The sequence below is a fragment of the Wasmannia auropunctata genome, unplaced genomic scaffold (assembly GCF_000956235.1).
Source record: "Wasmannia auropunctata unplaced genomic scaffold, wasmannia.A_1.0 LD336106.1, whole genome shotgun sequence".
Taxonomy (NCBI): domain Eukaryota; kingdom Metazoa; phylum Arthropoda; class Insecta; order Hymenoptera; family Formicidae; genus Wasmannia; species Wasmannia auropunctata.
The window spans coordinates 4,986,191-5,000,406 of NW_012026784.1; the positions used below are offsets into that span (position 1 = coordinate 4,986,191).

General features: G+C 36.7%; 2 protein-coding genes across 5 annotated transcripts; one reads left to right on the forward strand and one right to left on the reverse strand.

The window, feature by feature from the left end:
* The first annotated feature begins 1,259 nt into the window (after positions 1–1,259).
* On the forward strand, positions 1,260–6,605 carry LOC105453550 (sodium- and chloride-dependent glycine transporter 1). 3 transcript variants are annotated; one of them, XM_011695608.1, is made up of 11 exons: positions 1,260–1,636; positions 2,525–2,722; positions 2,840–3,092; positions 3,174–3,332; positions 3,543–3,750; positions 4,077–4,248; positions 4,318–4,674; positions 4,867–5,076; positions 5,156–5,497; positions 5,581–5,845; positions 5,924–6,605. In XM_011695608.1, the coding sequence occupies exons 2-11, from the start codon at positions 2,678–2,680 to the stop codon at positions 6,088–6,090; spliced, it is 2,178 nt and encodes a 725-aa protein (XP_011693910.1). In that variant the 5' UTR covers positions 1,260–1,636; positions 2,525–2,677; the 3' UTR covers positions 6,091–6,605. The 3 variants fall into 3 exon arrangements, with proteins under 3 accessions (XP_011693910.1, XP_011693919.1, XP_011693925.1); XM_011695617.1 differs by having other exon boundaries at positions 1,633–1,710; XM_011695623.1 differs by lacking the exon at positions 1,260–1,636 and adding an exon at positions 1,648–1,710 and having other exon boundaries at positions 2,511–2,722.
* A 1,876-nt stretch (positions 6,606–8,481) lies between these two features.
* LOC105453565 (cytochrome b561 domain-containing protein 2-like) lies at positions 8,482–13,170 on the reverse strand. Of its 2 annotated transcripts, none has more exons than XM_011695635.1 (3): positions 12,871–13,170; positions 10,528–10,719; positions 8,482–10,291 (listed from the first exon to the last, which is right to left on the reverse strand). In XM_011695635.1, the coding sequence occupies exons 1-3, from the start codon at positions 12,871–12,873 to the stop codon at positions 9,764–9,766; spliced, it is 723 nt and encodes a 240-aa protein (XP_011693937.1). In that variant the 5' UTR covers positions 12,874–13,170; the 3' UTR covers positions 8,482–9,763. The 2 variants fall into 2 exon arrangements, with proteins under 2 accessions (XP_011693937.1, XP_011693945.1); XM_011695643.1 differs by having other exon boundaries at positions 12,959–13,169.
* Between the last annotated feature and the right edge of the window lie 1,046 nt (positions 13,171–14,216).

Here is a 14,216-nt window from a genome sequence, read left to right on the forward strand (position 1 = left end):
TTTAATAACATTTTTAATTATTTTTAATAATTTTCTATTTTTCAAAGTCTATAATTATTGCGAACGTCATTAACGTTCATTGTTAAAATAATTGCAAATTAAAAAAAATGGACTACTAAAAAAATCATTTACCATTTATACTAATATCTTATTTATATATGTTTTTTGTTTAAATATTTCTTCAAGAAGTGTGCATGTACGTGACTTGCATGAATACTCACATTGTTTTATTAGGATTAAATCGTTGCCATCAGCCCATTGATCCGTGGAGACCTTTAACGTTTCCCATCGCGCTTGAAATCCTCGCAAAAAAATATACGCTTGGAAAAAGATCCGTCAGATCATGCACTTTGTTTGAACAAGTATCAAATTAATGGAAGGAAATTTTCTACGCGCATTGATGCGAAAGTAATGCGTCAAAAAGGGATGAATTACGAGAGTATCAATTTGCACGCAGAGAAAATCTCATTGCGCATTGTTCGAGAGAACAACGGTTTCTATTGACGATAGCGGTGACAATTACTCATCGGAAATCAATGCGTCGACGACTTTCTGCGAGAAATCAAAGTAAACTATGTAACAGTATAACGTTATGTAAGATGATTAATAGAAAAGCAAATTGCACCGATCTTCTTTTGTTCCAGCATTCCAGAGTTGCGAAAAGTTTTTATTCAAATTGCAATAAACAATTAGTAATTATAATTAATTTTTTAATTATTGATTAATGATTAGTTTTATTAATTATGATTTATGTTGTACGTATTTATATGTATTACCGAAAATCTTAATAAGTTCCTCACGTTGCATTGGAAGAAAATTAAAACTCAACTTTCAACTGGTAAAAAGAGCTTCAAATCTTCTCCTTTCTTGTTCTCATTATTAATATTAATTGAAAATGTTTAAAAAAGTCTGCAGGTGTCATGAATGACGAAGAAGCACATAGCGATCGAAAGTCAAAGGTGATGTCAGATGATCCTGCTTTTTGTGCCCCTGTGCCTCCCACGCGATCTACCCTCGCAAGAATAGATGTAAATGTCTCTCTCTCTCTCTCTCTCTCGTCGAGGATAAACCTGAGCCAACCATTGACGAGGGGAAGTGAGAGAGAGAATTTAGAGTAGAGCTAAGCACAGCAGCTCGCAGGAGCAGTAATATCGATCGATCCGGAGTGGAGTTCGAGGCTCGACAGGTCTTGGCCTGCCCAGTGCGGGGGCGAAAAAAGAGGGGGAGGGGAGAGCGAGAGAGGGAGAGAGAGCAAACAGGAGAGCGGGAAGAACGGGGAGAGAGTGTCGAGCACTGGGACGAGGTTTCCGGAGCGGCGAAGAGGGTCGCATGTAGCAAAAGCTTCCCTATATAATCTGACAGACGGTCAGTTGCCCGGGCACGGATCGTTCTCGCGCCGCCCGGATCAGTCTTTCACATACGTTAGCTTCTGTTCGTTCGCTCCTGTTCGTTCGCCGCCGATTCTCTCTCCTCTTTTCCTTTTCCAGTTCCTGCTCTTTTTTTTCTTCTTCCCCTTCCTCTTCTTTCCTCTGTACTCGTCCCGTCCTCTCGCAACTCGGGTCTGCCGCGTGTCGGCCTTGAAATTTAGTGACAGTGCAAGTCTGACCTTGGCGAGCTGCTTTGTCAAGGCTGACAGGTAGGTCAATGCTGTCGGCGGTCATCAGCTGATACCCGGCGGCACTCTGCTCCTCGACACGTTTAAACAGATATGTATGTATGAACGCGTATGGTTTTGGGTAAAAGAGACATGAAAAATATTATCTTATCGTTAGATTGGAACTTCTCGTCTTAGATCTGTAAATGCTAATTTAAAAGTTATAAATCAATCGTAAGTTAGATAAATTTTATTATAATTAATTTTTTGCGCTAGATTTCTAAAAATATTATTTATAAGATTTCAAATATATATAATTAAATTTTTACATAAATCTAAAGATTTATCGTTCAGAATTTAAAATTATATCAGATTGTAACAGGTCATTTATCTAAATATATTTCAACAATTTCGGTGACAGTGTCCTTTAAATAATAAGTCTTGTTTGGGATTATTTAATTTTTTTTTGCGAATAAGACAGAGGAATAATTTATTTTAATTTAATTGAAGAAAGAAGAATTTATATGCATGAATCAGTTGCGTAATTGAATGAATGTGCATATATGTGGTATTAACACAATAATAACAATTAGAGTATGAATAAGCATTTAGCATATAGCGAATTTCAACATAGTGATGACGAAAAAATTAGGATGTATATAAGTGTATCGCAAGAAAGTGCGCTTGCTTTCTTATATTGTTTCCTTGCAAAATCCAACTTAATATACGGGCCAATTTAATACTGAAAATTACTTATTTTATATATTAAATGTACTGAGCAACATGCTTCAAATAAATAATTAATTAATTACCTTCCAATATTAAATTACTGTTCACGATGAAATAAAAAAATTTTTTTATTTTTAACGGTAGATGGAAGTAATAAGAAACATCACTAAAGTAGTATTTAATAAAGAAACTTGTACACAGGACGAGAAATGGACGCGTAGGAAATTCGTTCACCAAATTAATAATTAATATTGAATTGAACTTTAACGGAGGCCACTTGATAGTCATGAGAAAACGAAGAAACAATTAATATCACGGAGATCGTATACACGGGACCATATATATCCGTAGAGAATGGAGGAATCATCTTCAAAAATACGTCCTTATGTGGACTGGGATGTAAGCAAAATTCACATCGATTTGATAAACACTTATCGAATGATATATGTAACACGCGAACGCATGTATCGTGTAAAAGCGTTCAAACGGAATTGTTAAGTGATTTTTTTTTTGTAGAACGAAGACAAGTACTCAGTAGCGAATAGTCAAGCGCCCTTGCAGGGCGGCGAAGACGAGCACCCGGAACGCGGTACCTGGACGGGAAAATTCGATTTCCTTTTGTCTCTTCTGGGATACAGCGTAGGCCTCGGAAATGTCTGGAGATTTCCGTATCTTTGCTACTCGAACGGCGGCGGTGCTTTCCTAATACCGTTCACTGTGATGCTTATTATCGCCGGATTGCCACTTATGTTCATGGAACTTTCCTTAGGTGATCAATGAAGGAAATCAATGAAATTCGAGATTTATAATGCGGTTATCATAATTACATATCTTTTTTTTTATTCTGCAGGACAATACGCTAGTCTCGGACCGGTAGCGGCTTACAAGCAGTTTTGTCCTCTGCTTCGCGGCTTAGGATACGGAATGGTCCTTGTTAGTTTCGTTGTCATGCTCTATTATAATTTAATCATCGCCTGGACGCTGTATTACATGTTTGCGTCGGTCGTTGGTAAATAATAATATTAATATATCCTAATGTGCATAATCTTATTAGCTTTAGAACAACGTATTACATATGCTACTGCAATGTGTAATTTGTAAAAGCTCGTAAAAGAATAATAAATTTGAAAACAGATGTATGTGCACAGTTTGCGAGTATATTAAAAATTAGAACTACGGTTTTTTCAAAAACTTAATTGATTAAATGAGTTCTTCGTAGGTGGTTGGGAGTTACCCTGGAGCAAATGCGAGAAAGAATGGAGCACCAAGGATTGCTTCATGCCGGACGCTGCCGAGGCTTGTGTCTCTCAAAACGCTTTTTACTTCAAAGGAAAATGCCTCAATGCGAGTCAAATGACTGCGATGGGCCTGATCATCGAAAACATAACTGGCGCTATCAAAAGACCGCCGGCCGAGGAATACTTTCAGTAATGACATACGCTGTGTAGATCACCATGATTTTTTTTAAATTGCGTTTCTATTTAATCTATGATCACGGATCTCATCGTTAATTTATTAATTTAATTCTACATTTGTATATTTCATTAATTTTTTCTTGTTAATTATTTTCTTTGCATTGGCTTTGTATTGTATTGAGTTATGACGCTGTTAATAAAAAAAAAAGTATATATAATTTTAGTTTAAAAATAATTTGCAATATTATATCGAATTTATAATTTGCTGTTTTTAACTATGTTGCCAGAAGCAACAATATTAAACGAGAAATAAAAGACAGAAAATTTTTTTGCGTCAGCAATCATGTTTTGGGGATCAGCAGCGGGATCGAGGAAACTGGGTCGATTCGACCGTCCATAGCGGCTTGTCTTTTCCTGGCGTGGATCATTGTGTTTCTTTGCTTGAGCAAAGGCGTGCAAAGCTCAGGCAAAGTCGTGTACTTCACCGCTCTTTTTCCATATGTTGTTCTAGTACGTCCACAATTTTGACGTATGTCATTAATTTAGCGTGTTTTAAACAAATGTAATTCTTTTTCGTAGATAGCCCTTTTTATTCGTGGAATTTTACTTCCTGGTGCTAACGAGGGTGTACTCTTCTATCTGACTCCTGACTGGAGGAGACTGATGTCCGCCAAGGTATGGGGAGACGCCGCCGTTCAGATCTTCTTCGCTTTGAGTCCAGCCTGGGGTGGCCTGATCACTTTGAGTTCGTACAACAAGTTCACCAACAACTGCTACAAGGACTCGTTAATCGTGGCGATCAGCAACATCGGAACTTCCTTCTTCGCCGGCCTGGTGATCTTCTCGGTAATTGGCTTCCTTGCTCACGAGCTCGACGTGCCGGTGGCGTCGGTGGTTGACGAAGGCGCTGGGTTGGCATTTATCGTTTATCCAGAGGTGATTATTAATTTTGAGTCTCGAGCAAATCAATCTCGCATTCCCGTTCCCATTGATATCAGCATCATATAAATAAAAATAATCAGACAAGATAAGTGACATCTTTCTATCGATTTATATTAGTGGGCTATACATTGGCGTTCGAGTATATGTTTCAGGATCACCGACGATTCTTTGCCTGACTATGCGTAGGTTGTAGCTCGTCTGCCGGTCGCGCCTGTCTGGTCGCTGCTGTTCTTCATCATGTTGCTCACTTTGGGCCTCGATTCACAGTTCGCTCTCATGGAGACCGTCACCACGGCGATACTCGATGGTATTCCGTCATTGAGAAACTACAAGGTCTGGGTCGTTCTAGGAGTTGCGGTGGTCGGCTATGCCGGTGGTATTATTTACACCACCAATGTGAGTCTTGAACGATTTAGTTTCATTGATTATAGATTTTTAACACATATATATTATCGTAATAATCATCTCTCGTTAGGCTGGTATGTATTGGCTGCAGTTAATGGACAAATACGCGGCCAATTGGTCCGTCCTGCTGATCGCCATAAGTGAATGTATTCTTGTGGCATGGGTGTACGGCGCGGATCGCTTTTTGGATGATGTTCAACAGATGATCGGGCCCCGAGGTCGTATATGGAGATTTTTCTGGACGTGGATGTGGAAACTCATCACGCCCGCGGCGCTATTCTTCATCCTCTGTTTTAATTGGGTGGAGTACGAGCCGCTCAAGTACGGAGCTTACATTTATCCGAAATGGGCGGACGTATTAGGCTGGGTTATCAGTATGCTTCCCGTTTTAGTAATTGTCGGACTGGCTATAGTAAGTTAAAATGTTTTCTTTATCTAAACATTACACAGCATGTTGACGAATATGCATTGTTACACGAAAAATAACGAATACAGGATCAACTAAAAGGACGGCGTCGGCGATTATCCTACGATGATGATGATGATGATGACGATGATGACGATGACGACGACGACGACGACGACAATTATGACGACGATGACGATGAGCTTGACGATGGGGGATCTTGCCGAAAAACGGGAAAAGAAAAGGGCAAGGATAAGAACGTATGGAATCGCGTAAAGATATTGTTACAGCCAACATCCAAGTGGGGACCGCAAAATTCTTTAACAACTTCTAGAACTCTGATGGCTTCGTTAGGTAATTAATTTTTTGATAAATCGAATGTCAATGCCTTTGAACGCTGAATTATATAATGTTTTTCTTAATGACTTAAAGCAACCCCGGGAACGTACGACTCGGTGCGGGATACGATTATTCTGGTGAACGGTCAGCCGATGATGGTGCAACCACCCAGCATCATTCCACCTGCTCAGAAACTCCCCGGACCATCGATCCTTAAGAATTCTAGTAAAACTGATCTGATTACCTCGCAGCAAGTGTGACACGACGTTCGTTTTACGTCCGATGACGAGACCTCACAGGAATCACGCTGAAGACACGCTGTGTCCAACGTAAAGTAAGCTTTTAACATGAACAAGCATTCTAATAACGTTGAGTGTTTGTACTTTGAAATTTGTACTTTGTCAATCGCGATTGCTAACGGCGCGAATTATTTTATTATTCGATTCGATTTACGAAAAGCACATAAAATTTGGAATTTTTGTGGAATCAAGTTTTATCAAAAATTATATAACTTTTATTGGGACATGATCTTCACGATCAATTGCAACAAATGAAGGAAAGGATTTTTTATCAACTATATACACAGTCTACTAATATTTATAAAAATAATTCTTTATCCTTTTTGCTATAAATCAAATTGCAATACTTTTATGATAAAAAAGCTGATATCTATCAAATAAATCTCGACAGTGGAGAGCTCAAATAAATAGAATAGTTGATATTAAAATTTTAATGACGAAGGGATGTTACAAAATATAAAATGTCGAGGTTTAAAAGAGGTTGTAAAAAATGATATATAGACAGTATTATTTTTTAGAGAACGAATATTTTATCTACATATATAATGGAAGGTATCACACACAAAAAAACATGATTGTTTTATAGAAAAATATTTATTTTTGGAAATCGGTTAATTATTTTTATTGGGAAAGAAAATATACATACGTAACTTATGCGTGAAAACACGTTTATAACTATATTTAGCACTAGAACAAAAAGTTTAAGAAAGAGAAATGGGCAGTGTGAAGAGACAAAGAAGCCGAGATATACTCGATGTATATCAATCTCTTGAAGATATTGTAAATATAATTTGGAGATATATTGTAGACACAAATATATTGTGGATATATCTTGTAGATATGTCGGCGTTCAAAGAGATATTACATACGCATCTCACATACATATAGATACGCATCTCTTTGACGTGCATCAGATATTCAGGGAATAGATTAGACATTTTTGGATACTCTGAAGAAAGAAACGGTAGCGAAAAATAGAGACAAGGAAAATCGCGAGTAATCGTTGTTGTAACGACCGAATTTATCGAGAAGAATAGTACAGATTTATTGACGCGTAATAACGCGTGTTTAACGGGAAAAATTACGATATCTTATTTTTTATGGAAAGAATTTCTTGGATAATCTAGCAAAAAATTGCGTTTCAATCTATCACAGTTACAATTGCAAAGAAACTCTATTATTGATGCCTTGATCACTTTTTCAAGGAAAACTTGACTTCGGACAAGTGAAAAACTTCGTAAAATAAAGAGAGTGGCCTTAAGTTCTCTGAAAGAAATTTTGCATACGAAGACGCGAATATTTACATGCCAATTGTCCCAAGCGCGTCTTGCTTGGAACAGTCTTCACGTAATACGCCATGTCGGAAAGTCAGTATTTTAAATCTTCGCACTTACATTTTTAGTGCGAGATATTTTTGAGACTTTTATCTCGTCCGAATCTTACAAACTATAAGCGGATCAAACTCGTAAGTCGTTTTTGATGCGCCGTCTATGAATTGGCAGTAATGGCAGTAGATGAATCGAATATCAAAAACGTTTGTTTGAAACAAGAATCAAAATTTAACTGCAAAATTAGGAATTCAAAGACTTTAGTGGTAGAAATAATAGGAAATTTAAATGACTGGAATACTAAGAAAAAAATTCGTGACACTTCCTTTTAAACTACTGCGAATGCAGATCGGGTTGTAGAATCGACAGTCATGAACGTACCTCAGATAAATATTAACGAGCAGTCATGAACGTACTTCAGAAATTAGCCAGCTCGAAGCGGGAAGGTGACACGAGAAAAATGTATTTTAGATAAGCCACGTTTCGAGATTGCAGAATTATTAAAGTTAGAGCCAATGTTATATTATAAAAGTGCCGTTAGATATACATATGTATATGACTGCAGCTTTCCTCCTCGGGCAAATGTTCCGCCAAGCCAGTTAAATGTTCAATAACTTTAATGTTTGTCAGGCCTTGTGCTAGTTATCTAATATATGTGACGCGACTTCCCACACGATGATTGTAAAAATATGTAATACTTCGCCGTGTAAAATAATGACAATTAATATAACGTTAAGTCACTTAATGCTGGTTTTCGTGTCGGCCATGAAGTCAGATGGTTGACTGTTCTAATAATAAGTAGGATTAAGAGCAGTGACGCATTGACGAATCGTAACGACAAAGCGGTAACATGATGATATCACAGCGATCGAATCGGGCGTTACTTAGAACAATTTCCCCGAATAAGTCTCCGCGTTGTAAATTGTATGATACTTTGCACCTTACATTTCTAAACAAAATTTTAATTTCAAACAAAGTTTTTTTAATGTTCAATTGAAAGAAACACACAGAACGAAGTAAAAGATATTTTGTTTTGTCATTTAATTATAAATATTTAACAAAGACTCTGTCATCGCATGGTGGTTACAGTTCTAATGTCGTCACTCGGCAAGTAGAGCGAACAGTACAAATTAACGAGTCCCAGTTGCATGTGATAGAAAAAGAACGCTTCCTTTTAAGAGAAGTTTTTCTTCATAAAAGAAAGTTAGTGAAAAAGAAAGTTTCTTCGAAATAAAAAAATATATAGAATATTTGCGGTGGGTCCGCACAAAAAAACGAAAAATGTTTTTTTCTTCTTCAAATATTTTCTGCAAAAAAAAAACAATTTTATTGTAGAACCAAGGTACTGTCTTAAATGTAGAACATATACTGAACGGTGTACAATCAGGATACAATGCCTTGAGTGAATATATACAGCATTAGGAAAAAGACTTATATAGTATGAAGAAATACAGAGACGATATATATCGTACATATGTCCCGAATAAATAAACAAATTAGAAGACGTATGTATATGTATTGACGTACTGTTGTATAATTTAAGTAGTCTGATTGAAATAAAAAGAAAATAGAGAGAGGCTGGATCCTCTCGAGATGAAAGTTATTAACAATAATATATATAGCTCAGAATAATGATGCGTGTTAACATATGTGTGAGTTATACATATATGTATATTATATATGTATAATTAGTATATAAAGGCATTAAAAAATATCAAATAAATATGTTGTGTTATTATATATGTACATTGCATTATGAAAAAGATATATATGTATGTTACGAGCACATCCACAAATGTACATATGCGCGCGTGCGCATATATGTAAATTTGTAATGTGTAATAAATGCATGATGCGTGTATAATCAATAAAGTTGGCATTTATGGTTAACAGTGTGCTGTCAGATCTCTGATGGTTTTCGCCATGATTGATTTCTATTACAACGATATCTCTCCTTCTTCAATTCGTACAAACAACATCCCTGACGGGGACGTGCCGATGTAAGGCATAACATCCAAATACTGGCATTAATTCTATGATCTTTGGCTTTTCGCTCGCTCCGCTGGGTATTCTACAAGAGTTGCGTCGAGAACAAGCCATTCGCCGAAATTGAATTTCGTAATCGTTAGTTCTTCAAGCAAAACTTAATCGTAGTTTAATAACTGCGAAGGCAATTTAATTTTTTGTCAATCGACCGATTAAAAGCATTTTACTTCTGGACTACAACTCTCTCGCACGTCGACCGCGTCCCGACCGCGTGTGTGATCTTAACTTTCAGACTTCAGTCAGACTTCGTTGACGAGGCCTTACGACTCGCTCGAGGGCGGTCCGAATACGACCCTGCACCTCGAAACGGCGCCGAGTATCGGTTTCACGAGAATCAAGACACCGGCGAAGAACAACGATGCGAATACCAAGTCTCTTCCGGTCTCGGTACCGGAATGGTGCCACCAATGGGAGTAGGTTCCGTTGATGAGAGTAGCCAGCAAAAGAATGGTCATACCGATGCCGCCGCAAGCGTGAGCGACCTTGATGAGTATCGGCCTTACGCGTGGATATATCCAGACGGTGTTGTTCGCCAGGATTCCGAAAGCGGCGACCAAGACGGACAGGATGATCGTCGTTAGGCCCAGCTGCGAGTGAGTCGTGGTGAAATGGAACTTGTTATTGTTAACTTTGTTAACGATGATGATGATAAAACCAATCCCGAGTAAGGTCAGGCCAATCGTGTGTAGAATCCAGTGAATTGTCACTCTGTTACGCCTGGGTAGCTTCCAAGAGATGTACGCCTCACCGGAAACGCTGAAGACAGCCTCGGTGATCAGAAGGCCGACCTTTGCCACGAGACAGAGAAACATTAGAAATTATTAAATTTCAATCTTAGCAAAGACGAAAAAATTAAACACGTTGTTTAATTATTACATTTTGATTAATTAATTATTATCATAATAATGATGATAATAAAAAACATCTATAATCTGTAACAATATATTAATTGACTAAAAATTCAACTGTTTCGATGAAATATTTTTTCCGATGGAATATTCAAATGGTTTTCTTTCATACTTACCCCAACAGACATACAAATGGGATGCCAAGAAAAGAAACTGTAGTTCCTAAAGGCAACTACTAGGATGTATATTACTGGAGCCACGAGTAGAAAATGCGTCAGTATCGAGAAGCCGAGCGTTATGGCGCTCGGCGGTCCCTTGTTACCTTCGTTACTCATGTCGAGAAGGTAGCGATGATATCTCTTTGGTACCTGAAGAAATAAAGAGATTTTGTCAGTAAGCGATATATGAAATGGATCTGAACAGATCGGCATAGGAATGTTTTTTGAAGTAAAAAAAAACAAAAGAACAAATGAATAAATATTTGTAAAAATTTAAATTAAATTGCAACGCATTGAAGACTTAACAAGTCTTTTCAGTGTTTTCCTAAATTTTTTCTGTCAAATTTCACTTGAAATTTTCACGTAACTTTGGTATTTTACTAAATATTTTATCCGGTGTAACAGTATGTGCGGAGAGAAATGATTCTCTGAAAATTGCTGCAGCCAGGGTTCGGAAGAAATTCAATCCGGCACTGTCGGGTAAGCGTAAAGTTCTATGGACGCTGTCCATATCTTTTTACGTAATAATTCCGTGTAATTATTACGAGGCTCTGAATGCACGATGCGTGATTCATCTTTAATTGTACGACGCGATTTCTCGCGTCTTCGAATGTATCAGTCTTCAGTCTTGTTATCTCTTAGTTTATCTGACCAACTTGATCTTTGTGTTTGCACATGTACGCGACTGCATGATTAAGTAAATGCATAAACAAAGAAGAAAATAAATATGTACGTATTCATAAATATCAATGATAAACTTTTTATCACAGTCGTGTATGTATAAAATTTATTTTCGTATTACATATTCCGGAGTACGATATCTTTTTCATCTTTATATTTTATATGTAAGCTGTAAGGAAGATATAAAAATATTTCTGCCAATTGTTGTCTGTATCTTAAAAAGTAATTTTAAAATGATCTTAATCATACATTACTATAATTATGTTTATGTAAATAAACTAATCGACATGTGATTAATACATACATTAAATTAACGAAAGGAATTATATACTTGCAGAAAACATTACTGTTCCCTAAACGAAAATGTGCAATGAGCTAAATGCTCGCCGTCTTAAGCAAGAAAAATTATTATAGTGGAGCGATAAAATTCAGACCCTCGTAACAATTCGTTTCGTTAATGACACGATAACCAACGATAAGAAATGCGCGTTGAGTAACTACGCAAAAATGTCACTCGGTCTACCGTTCATTGTGGAATGTAAAAATGCATTTACAGTGCCCCTGCATTCCGACGATTATGTAAATATAAAAATTACAGCAATAGTCGCGAAAAAAGGAACTTGTAAAGGAATTTTTTTCCACGGAATTCTTTTTGAAGAAAACACTCCGTTAAAATTATTGATTTTCTCTTATATATACAGCAGATAAAATATTCTAATTTCTTTTTTCGAGAATAAGTCTGTCATTATTTAAAATAATAGTAAATTTTCTTAAGCAAAAACGCACATTTTTCGGCATTATAAAACACAAAAAGAAATTTTTAACTCTTAAAAGATCAGTATTAAATTGATTAAAACTTATTTATTATCCTACCTACAGAAAGGACATTTGCGTGACAATATGTTTTATCTGTAAATCAGTATCGTTAAAAATAGCAAACATCATCGCAAAAATATACGATATTAAATTAATACATATCTATTATTAATTATAACAATGTACATAATTTCTATAATTTGTAGCATGTTACCTCAATCATAACAAGCATTTATCTCATAATGATATACTTTTCAGATATTTGCACTTTTCGCGCGAAGTATAACCTTCACTTAAATTATTTCATGCAGCATTTATTGTGAGAGATCTTGTATGTACATAAAAAATGTTACAAGCATTCAAGTAAGTAGTTTTGTTGTATTCTTTATATTAAATATTAATATATCTAATTAAATATTGATATATCTAATAAAATTTTAATCGGTTAATCATTTTTATATCAACAGCTCTAATAAAGTATTTTTATATTAGCAGTGTTAATTAATTAAATCACTCTGTTAAATACAAAATTAATTTGATATTAAACGAAGAATATGTTACAATTTACTCGTATTTATTAATTTGTTTGAAAATTTTATTAAAGTTTACATGATCACTTACAAAACTTGACTATTAACTTTGATATTTAATTTATCAAAAGTAGGTACTCGAAAGATACGTTTCGAGTATGTATCTCGAGATAACATTAAATAATCCTCTTCCTTTCTCTTTCTCTCTCTTTCATTCTTCTTTTTTATATAAAATAATTCAACAGTACAACAATTATAATAGCATTATATTCACCATGATTTTTGGCACAAGGACGGAAGACGCGCTTACGCTACAACAATTCTTACGAGAAAGTCGTCGAGCAATCACCTCGTTGACTCACCGTAAACACCTTTCGACTGCTACATAAAGTCGTCGCAGGTCTTTATGTAGCAAAAAGAGGAAGCGTCGTCGATAAAAATCGCCCAAACGGGAACCCTCTCTCGAGCCTCTTTCGATCGGTGTGGAGCAGCTAATCGAGCAAACACACGCGCGCGCAACCGTGTCCGTGACGCGACTGAGCGTCTGGAATATGGCGATCTAGGCTGTGGATCCATGGATCATTATTGTGGCGTCGCTGGCCGATGAGGAAACATCGCGCGGCCGGCCTTGCAGTGTCGGAGCGTATGGCGCGTAGCTGTTGCCGGACCGTTTGCCTCGTATACGAGTATCCCATTACGGGATCACGGCCCTCCCGTTCGGACATGAAACAAAAATTTTTAAAAAAATCTCATCTCTACTATCGTAATACTTCACGTGAAATTTTACAGCACCTGGGCAACGGTCGGCCGAATGAGAAAATTACGGAAAATCATTGTTCTCTCCGTTCGTCGGGCCCGAAAAAGAGGCGGTTCGACGTTGCGGCCTTGGCGCAAGCGGCCGCAATGCACGCACACGTTTCGATCGCGTAAGCGCTCGTAAGGCGCAAGTATGCACGCTCCATAAATTTACAAGGCATCCGCATAATGCAGCCGAAGAAGCCGCGAGGGAACTCGCGCGCGGGAAACGCTTTATAACTCGTTATCAGATGTATCTCGGAACTTTTTGTGGCGTTGAAGATGAGAGAGAGAGAGAGAGAGAGAGAGAGAGAGAGAGAGAGAGACTGGAGGATTTTCTCTCTAGAGTATCTACTGGCAAATCAGCTACCTCTTTCATGCAAAAGATTTATTACATTCGTAAAATTCGATTATGTATTTAGCAATTAAAATGAACAATTAAAACTTTTTCTCACGACACTCTTAAATGGTAAATTTATACATATAGTTTTATTGTAACTCGTGCGTAATTTTTCACGTAGAGACGATGGGTCGTGTGTCTATCTACTTGTATTTCTAAATTTACTGATGTCGTGAGCAGCGATTAATTAGGAACACAATTAGAGACCGCCCGATAACGTATTGCTATCTACAGAACGTAGCATTACTTCTGTTTGCTGAGAATTAAAGTAAGTTTGAGTTTGAATGATAATGGATACTCCTTTCCTTCGAATTCAATCAAGATAAATGTATTTTTCTGTATAATATGGCATCTCCTTTGTACATTTTCCCATAAAACATGCTAGTCAATAAATATTAATATTTCTTAAATCTGCGCGTATATTA